The sequence below is a fragment of the Sinocyclocheilus grahami genome, unplaced genomic scaffold (genome assembly GCF_001515645.1).
Source record: "Sinocyclocheilus grahami isolate Dianchi unplaced genomic scaffold, SAMN03320097.WGS_v1.1 scaffold2112.1, whole genome shotgun sequence".
Classification (NCBI taxonomy): Eukaryota; Metazoa; Chordata; class Actinopteri; order Cypriniformes; family Cyprinidae; genus Sinocyclocheilus; species Sinocyclocheilus grahami.
In genome coordinates, this window is record NW_015507291.1 from 50,389 (window position 1) to 60,256 (window position 9,868).

Here is a 9,868-nt window from a genome sequence, read left to right on the forward strand (position 1 = left end):
GTGAGAGCAAAGATTTGTTAGAAAAGATTTATATTTTGTTTAAACGCTGTTCTTTTTAACTTTTGATTCATCACAGAATCCTGAAAATAGTAAAATATTTGGCAGCACAACTGTTGATAATTCTAATAATAAATCAGCATATTAGAATGATTTCTGAAGATTATGTGACACTTTATACTGGAGTAATGATGATGGAAATTCAGCTTTGCATCACAGAAATAAATTATATTTTAAAGGATATTAAAATAGAAACCATTCTTTTATATTGTAATAACATTTTGCAAGATTACTGTTTTTTTCTGTATTTTTGGTCAAATAAATGCATCCTTGATGAGCAGAAGAGACTTCTTTAAAAAAAATTACAAGTCTTACTAATCCCAAACTTTTGACCGGTAGTGTGTATATATATATATATATATATATATATAACTAATTAAAAAATTACTAAAACGTTAACTAAAATGAAAATGTAAAAAAAAAAGAAAAATGTTAATACAAACTATAATAGGACATCAGTGATTCTAAAATAATACTGGGTTACATGACATGCAGGTAAACAAATAAAATGTTTATTGTATAAATATATATTATATAAAAGTAAACACTAAATGTATTATTTATATCTTATGTTTTATTTGGTTTTTATTTAAAAATATTTATTAAAATTTTAAATTTTTATGATTTAACTAATTGTTAGCTTTTCATTAGCTCATGAACTGCACTAACCCCAGTTTGAGAAACCCTGGCATACTGCATACTACATACTGCTGTGGACTGAACTGAGTTTTACCATTTATACTACAGTAGATATATTATTGGGAGAGACTGCTGAGCGAGATTACCAACGCAACGATAACCAAAAACAGGCTGTTTAATTGTTCAGGTCAGAGAGAGGGTGTAAAATGGGCTTGAGAAACTGAATTTTGAACTTTCGAGCAGATATATCTATATGATACACATTCACATCATGTGTGTGTCCTTCTGCAGGCCCACAGAGATGAGATCCAACGCAAGTTTGACGCACTGAGGGACAGCTGCTCGGTAAGTGTGTGCTGATCTACGCTAAGATTTCCCACAATCCCCTGCACTGCTCTGGAGGGTTGAATATGATGGTTCAGACTTAATACTTTTACCTACTTCACTTTACTGTTTTCAGACTTGAACAGACAATACGATTGAACTTGACTCTCGACCTCGTTTTCATTCGCATTTTAATGCTTTTGTTAGTCTATCCAGTTGAAGCCACTAGATGCGGCGCTGCTACGTTGTTCATTCAAAAAATTGCAGAAAGAGAGAATAATCAATGTGGAGATAATGTTGTTTACGTCAAAACCGAAACCAAGCCGTTCACACAGAACGCATATTTAGCGCATTTTCTAGGGGGACATCTATCACCATTGCATTCGCGTCTCGCACAAGAGAGCCGCATGTTTAGAAAGCCATGTAAAATTAATGCAAGTTACACTTTTAAAAAACATGTCTGAAGACTTCATGGCGGTTTTCCCCCATCCTACCACATCTCAAGTTTTTAAATGAAGAACGTACTCTGTGATTGGTTTTCGGTCCTTTGTATTAAACTATACATGCATGGGTGATGCTGTTTTGTTTCTAATTGTTTAAAGGGGTCCTATTATGCTTTTTCACTTTTTCAACTTCACTTTTAAAAAACATGTCTGAAGACTTCATGGCGGTTTTCCCCCATCCTACCACATCTCAAGTTTTTAAATGAAGAACGTACTCTGTGATTGGTTTTCGGTCCTTTGTATTAAACTATACATGCATGGGTGATGCTGTTTTGTTTCTAATTGTTTAAAGGGGTCCTATTATGCTTTTTCACTTTTTCAACTTTAGTTAGTCTGTAATGTTGCTTTTTGAGCATAAAAAAGATCTGCAAAGTTACAAAGCTCAAAGTCCACTTCAAAAGGAGATATTTTATGTAATATATAGATATTTTTTACTACAACGAACGACTCATTTGGACTACAATGCATATTTTCCGGGATTTTTGATATCACAAATATCGACGAATGGGACGAGACCTGGTTGAGCTGCACTAGAGAAGGCAACGAGTGTTATCACTATGTCGGAGACACGCTAGCTTTCCCAAGGCAGACGAACTTAGAGTGATTACAATCATCCATGTTTAAATCTCGCTCAAATTGATTTGATTTTGATGCAATGTTTACACTAAAGCTAGCAGGCGGATATGGTAAGGGGCATGACATTTCCTGACCAGACGCCGAGTGGTGCCAATCACAGCACACACTGGCCCAGCTAACCGATCACAGCACACTGGCACAGCTAACCAATCACAGCACACACTGGCCCAGCTAACCGATCACAGCACACACTGGCCCAGCTAACCGATCACAGCACACACTGGCCCAGCTAACCGATCACAACACACACTGGCACAGCTAACCGATCACAGCACCCACATTTCAGAAGGCGGGCCTTCATTTGATTCAGGAACTACTCGAGCCGTTCATGCCAGACTGGTGAGAGAGGTGTTGTAATAATGTAAAATATGTGAAAAATAATGTGTTTTTCGTACAACCTAGTATAAGAGCCTGTTCTAGTACACCCCTAAAACAAAATCAAGACTTTGTAAAAGAGCATAATAGGACCCCTTTAAGCAATTTTAATTATATAAGGTTTATACAAATTATTTTAAACATTATGCACTTTTTTCAAAGATAGTCGTGTTATTTTATTATGCTTTGAAGAAACGTGCATTAGTAATATTTTGCTCGATGCGCCCTCTTGTGCCCAAAAGCTTTTTTTCCCCCCTAACTGAAATTATGCCTTTTAAATTCAAATATAATTCGAATATTGATAATATTTAAGTACAAAATTCGAATTTAGTTTTTCAGCCATTTTGACAGCCCTAGTGTGTTGTGCTTGCCAGCAGGATTTCAACCTCCACGTTTAGCTTGAGGATCCTCAGGGATCGGATAGAGAGCTCAGAGAGAAATTATTGATTCAAACAGCCGCTATCATCTTCTCTTGGCCGTGAGTCCGAGTGGCACACGACAGAATCGATGTACACTGCAGTCACCTTAATGCCTCATTTATCCCTGATCACAGACCCCAGATCAGAACCTCTCCATCTGCAGCCGTTCACTCATAACTTCAGCCTTATGTATCTCATGGGCTTGTAGTTATGATTTAATTTAAGGAAGTCCAAATCTGTTCACGGTATATTTACGATATGTTTTTAACCTCAGGTCTTTTTCAGAGTCACAATTATGAATCGGAAGATCTTTTGATGTCATTTAAAAATGAACTATATATTTAAAATCAAATAAAAGCTACAGCTATATAGTTATAACCGACATGCACTTTGCAGCTGAATGTAGGTGAATTAAAGTGAAAGTGAATGTAGTGAAGTCATCGGAAACAAACCCGCACGGGGATTTATTTTGCTTTTATGAGCTTTGCCATAAGAGTAACGAATTTCCATGTGAAAAATGCACACTTTTTGCATTCTGACGGTTGTCGTCTTGTATCTATCATCTATATGATAATTACAGTGCATAATTAATGCAGCATATCTGCCAGAGATGATGACGCTGTAATATTTGCATGCTGCGTGCTCTTGGCAGTGTTGCTTTCAGTCTAATTTTAAGTTAAGAGTGACTATAAGTGTATTAAATATTTAGTTACTTATATAGTTACATAAATCTTATATATAGAATATATCATTTTATATACATATGTATTAAAAAAAAATATATATATATATATATAATATAAATGTGCACTATATATTTGTATGTATATTTAAATATATATACTGTAATATTTAAATATAAATATTTACATATACATATTATTATTATTATTATGTTTTTTCTTTTATATATATATATATTTAATATATATAATATAAATGTTTATATTTGTATGCATAATATTTAAATATATACTGTAATATGTAAATATATTTATATTTTTTCTTTTAATATTATTTTTATTTCTTTAAATAAATGTGTATGTACATTATATATATATAATATATATATATGTGTGTTTTTCTTTAAAATTATATAAAAAGTATATACAATATGTATATAACTATAAACTTGGCTAAATATTTGTATGCTCAGTGCCTCTTAAATGTAGTTTTCTGAAGTCTTAAGTCAAAAATAACACTTGTATTTGTTTGTTGAATCATGATTATCTTATGTTTGATTAAATTAGGTTTATAAATCTCAATCTCTATTCTACATGCTCTCTGTCTATTTAAGTTTAAATCTTTTCAAACTATTTTTTTTATAAAACCCTGCCATGTGAGCCCTTATATTTTCATATTTCCATCTTTTTCACCGCAGCGTTCATGAATCTGGAATATTCCAGCAGTGTCAGAATACAGAGTGATTGCGGTAGAATTCATGCGTATTGATTAGGATGCTGCTGCTGCTGAATGACGTGAGTGTCGTCACAGGTGATCACGGACCTGGAGGAGCAGCTGACCCAGCTGACCCAGGAGAACGCCGAGCTGAACCGGCAGAACTTCTACCTGTCCAAGCAGCTGGACGAGCTGACGGTGGAGAGCGAGGAGCGACTGCAGCTCAGTCAAGACGTGGACCGTCTGCGCAGAGAGGTGGCCGACCGAGAGATGCACCTCAACAACCAGAAACAGGTGCGCAAACACGTCTGCTCATCCTCTGCACACTCAAACCACTTTAGATTAACTCCATATGTGGAGCCAATCCAGTTCTCTATGCAGTCACGGTTCTTTAAAAGTGGATTTGCATCAGTTTCTGGTTTGTTTTAGTTGGTCTTAGTTCACTTTCCATTCAACACACTGTTGAAACCCGTTAAATAGGGCCCTATGAAATGCGTTTGATTTTTTTCCCAAAATTCCATTTTATTAGATTTTTTGGTCAAATTCCATTTTTTTCCCCGTTGAAATGTTTCAGGATTCCGTTTTTATATTTTTTTGGACTCCATTTTAATGGTTAAATTAAAGTTTAAATAATCAAAAAGCATGTCTTGTACAATTTAACAGCAAGTTATTAAAAGTTAAAAAAAATTTAATTCTTTAGGGGCCCCTATGAAATGCTTTTTTAATGAAATACTTTATTTTATGATTCTTTTTTATTTTTTTTGTAATCAAATGAAAGCATAAAACATTAATTACATTTTTCTTGTAATCCAATGAAAATTAAACCCTTTAAATGTTTTGGGCAAACAAGGTGCTGGACAAAATTGTGTGATATTCCTTAAAAATTTACGTTTTTTAATAATACTTTTATTAGTAGTAGTATTACATTAAAATGTACATCCTACTGTACAAGAGTAATATATTTCAGTCACAATTTCTTCAACAAAATGAAAAAAAAAAAAAATGTAATACTGTATAAATTAATATTAATATTTTATTAAATATTTTTTTAAAGTAGACAATGTTAAAAAATGTCATGTTTTTTTGTCAAGGTTTGATCATCAGGCTTTTATGGCTCATATAGTCTGATACAGTGAGAATTCAGCTTGAGACTCAAAAATATGAATCTGTTGCAGATGCTGATATTTATATGATGAAATTCTGATGCTTGTAATGTAAATCAATTAGATCTTTCTAACAGTACAGCAGATACTGACATAAAATGATCTAAATATCAATCATCACTCTATATCTCCAGTAATCTGTCTCAGTGAGATGAGAGTGAAATGCTCCAAACATATAATGCAGTGATTGAGAGCTGAAGAAATAAAGGCTCCTCAGAAGATGTGAGATGTTCTGGAGGCTTGTGAAGATCATTCCACCGCTGAGGAACAGTGAAAGTAAAGCTTCTGGAAACAAACGCTCCTCAAAAGATCCTGAGGATCAGATTTGAGACTCTAAAACATGATTGATGGAGAATCAAGTAAAGCTGAGCTGCTTCAGTCCAGTAAGAGTTCATCTGGAGATATTACTGCGGTTATTCTGACATTTACTTGATGAAAAATCAGTCAAGATTTGACTCGAGAAGCTCCAGCTGAAGCTGGACGCTCGTACTATACTGAGGCATGCTTTTGTGTTTGCAGAACATCGAGACTCTGAAGACCACATGCAGCATGCTGGAGGAGCAGGTGGTGGAGCTGGAGAGTCTGAACGATGAGCTGCTGGAGAAGGAGAGACAGTGGGAGAACTGGAGATCTGCTCTGGAGGACGAGAAGAGCCATGCGGAGCGCAGAACCCGAGACATGCAGAGACTGCTGGACAACGAGAAGCAGAACAGGTGCACAGACTCGCATGTCCACGCAAACATAAGCCTCAGTTATTTACTTATTACTTATTTCCGTACAGGAACGCTTAGGATTGCTTAAGAGAAATACAGTATGTGTCCCTGCAGCACAAAAGCAGTGTTAAGTCGCTGGGGAAAGATTATTTATTCAGCTTCAGATGATGCATAAATCTCAATTTCAAAAAATTGACCCTTATGACTGGTTTTGTGCTCCAGGGTCACATATTTGAGTGAGTCTTATCTTGTTTAAAGGAACTTTTCAGTCTCCTAAGATGATTTTAAAGAAATGAAAAATATTTTAAATGAAGCATAATTTTGACAATTTTAAAATAAGTTAATGCTTTTATTCATCAAGGACGCATTGAATTGATGAAAAGTGCCAGTAAAGACATTTATAATGTTGAAAAAGATGTATATTTCAAATAAACTCTTCTCTTCATCTGTGAATCCTGAAAAATAAAATGTATCACCGTTTCCACAAAAATATTGTGCTGTTTTGAACATTGATAATAATCTGAAATGTTTCTTGAGCAGCAGATCAGCATATTATACTGATTTCTGAAGATCATGTGACACTGAAGACTGGAGGAATGATGCTGAAAATACAGCTGCGCATCACAGAAATAACTTACAGTTTAACAGATATTCACATAGAAAACAGATATTTTACATTCTAATAATATTTAACAATTTTTAGTGCATTTTTGATCAAATAAATACAGCCTTGATGAGCAGAAAAAAAAACTTTTGAATGTGTAAATAATTTTTATATGCAAATATTCTTATTTTCTCATTAATTGGATGTCCCAGGTTGCGAGCGGATCAGCGCAGTACAGAGTCTCGGCAGGCGGTTGAGCTGGCGGTCCGCGAGCACAAGGCAGAGATCGTGGCTTTGCAGCAGGCGCTGAAAGAGCAGAGACTGAAAGCAGAAAGTCTGTCTGATACTGTGAGTTACACAAACACACTCGCAACAGTTTGCACCGGCCCTCCGTCTGCGATATTAATATTCATGCCATTATGGAATTTAACAAGCCGTGATTGAGCGCTACAGCTGATGGAGATTAATTAAACACTGCTCTGCACATCAGCTGAACACTGTGAAGAACAAAGCCTTCTGTTTGCTGTGGTGTATGTGCTGTTTATTGTGTCGTGGTGCTGTTTTCAGCTCAATGACCTGGAGAAGAAACATGCCATGCTGGAGATGAACGCAAGGAGCCTTCAGCAGAAACTCGAGACGGAGAGAGAACTCAAACAAAGACTCATGGAAGAGGTGAAAAACACACTTGTGTATCTGTGTGGAGACCAGCTGTAGACTCTAATTATTCTCAAACAAACATATATTATATGCAGTATATATGCAAAAATGAAATTTATTTATTTATGCATGGACTTTAAATGTTCTTAAATTATAATTACAGGCACTAATGTAATATAATGTAATATATAGTGCTGTCAAACGATTAATTGTGATTAATCGCATCCAAAATAAAAGTTTTTGTTTACATGATATATATGTGTGTGTGTGTGCTGTGAATATTTATTATGTATATATAAATACAAAAACATGCATGTATATATTTAAGAAAAATATGTTATGTTTATATATTAGATATATTTATGTAATATAAATTATATGAATATAAATATATACATGTAAATATTTTCCAAATATATACTGTATGTGTGTGACTTTATATATACATAATATACACAGTACACGCATATATTATGTAAACAAAAACTTATATTTTGGATGCGATTAATTGCGATTAATCATTTGACAGCACTATAGTTTTTGTTTACATGATATATATGTGTGTGTGTGTGCTGTGAATATTTATTATGTATATATAAATACAAAAACATGCATGTATATATTTAAGAAAAATATGTTATGTTTATATATTAGATATATTTATGTAATATAAATTATATGAATATAAATATATACATGTAAATATTTTCCAAATATATACTGTATGTGTGTGACTTTATATATACATAATATACACAGTTACACAGTACATTATGTAAACAAAAACTTATATTTTGGATGCGATTAATTGCGATTAATCATTTGACAGCACTATATATATATATATATATGATATATATATATATATATAAAATCAGAAAATTGAAAAAAAAATGTATTTAAGCATACATATTACATGCAGTATATATGCAAAAAATATATAAATATTTATTTATTTTGGCATGGACTTTAAATGTTCTTAAATTATAATTACAGGCACTAATGTAATATAATATTGTAAATTATTATGTAATAAAATAAAATAAGAAAAATGCCCCAAAAAATTTAAACCTACATTAAATGCAGTATGTATGCAAAAAATTAATTAATTTTTTGTTTATTGCATTATTAGACATTTACACCTGGCTATTCTTTAAGTCTCTTTTGTCCCAATTTACTCGTGCTATTAACATCTGTGAAGGTGAACAGATATTTTAGGTTTGCACTGTAAACATTAATGCGTCCCAGACCACAGTGAAGGCCCATCTGCTCATCACAATCACTGCAGAAACAAGCGTTTCAACATCACTAGACATGTTGATAAATTTGTCCGGTTGAAACGGAGAGAAAACAAACATAAACACAAGATATCGCAGAAGACTTTCAGCATCTCTGATATCAACATTTGACTACAGCTTCTCCACTAACACAACAATGATATCAGAGCTTTCTTTGCCTATGACAAAGTGAGGGATTTATGTTGTCATGAAATCAGAGACCTTCCCCTTGAACTACTCATCTGAAGGGTCACAGGACACTCTTTTTCTGGCTGACGGATGAATGTGTGTGTGTGTGTGTGTGTCAGCAAGGGAAGCTGCAGCAGCAGATGGACCTGCAGAAGACACACATCTTCAGACTGACGCAGGGCCTGCAGGACGCGCTGGACCAGACCGACCTGCTGAAGACCGAGAGAACCGACCTCGAGTACCAGCTGGAGAACATCCAGGTCTGAACACACACACACACACACACTCACTCACTCTCACACACACACACACACACACACACTCTCGCACACACTCTCACACACACACACACTCACGCACACACACACTCTCACACACACACTCACTCACTCACTCACACACACTCACTCTCTCACACACACACACACACACACACACTCTCGCACACACTCTCACACACACACACACTCACGCACACACACACTCTCACACACACACTCACTCACTCACTCACACACACTCACTCTCTCACACACACACACACACACACACACTCTCGCACACACTCTCACACACACACACACTCACGCACACACACACTCTCACACACACACTCACTCACTCACTCACACACACTCACTCTCTCACACACACACACACACACACACACTCTCGCACACACTCTCACACACACACACACTCACACACACACACACTCTCACACACTCACTCACTCACTCACACACACACACACACGCACTCTCTCACTCAAACACACTCTCACTCTAACTCACACACACACTCTCTCACACACACTCTCGCACACACACATACACACTCTCGCACACACTCTCACACACACACACACTCACGCACACACACACTCTCACACACACACACTCACTCACTCACTC

General features: G+C 35.2%; 1 protein-coding gene across 1 annotated transcript in view; it reads left to right on the top strand.

Moving 5' to 3' along the window:
* Positions 1-9,868, top strand: part of LOC107574082 (citron Rho-interacting kinase-like) — a gene marked incomplete at its 3' end in the record, with an annotated part of 81,307 nt that overhangs the window by 48,369 nt on the left and 23,070 nt on the right. Inside the window, exons 15-19 of the mRNA XM_016260553.1 lie at positions 4,448-4,645; positions 6,034-6,227; positions 7,044-7,179; positions 7,399-7,503; positions 9,074-9,214. Of these exons, the coding sequence (XP_016116039.1) occupies positions 4,448-4,645; positions 6,034-6,227; positions 7,044-7,179; positions 7,399-7,503; positions 9,074-9,214 (774 nt within the window). The remainder of the gene's footprint in view (positions 1-4,447; positions 4,646-6,033; positions 6,228-7,043; positions 7,180-7,398; positions 7,504-9,073; positions 9,215-9,868) is intronic.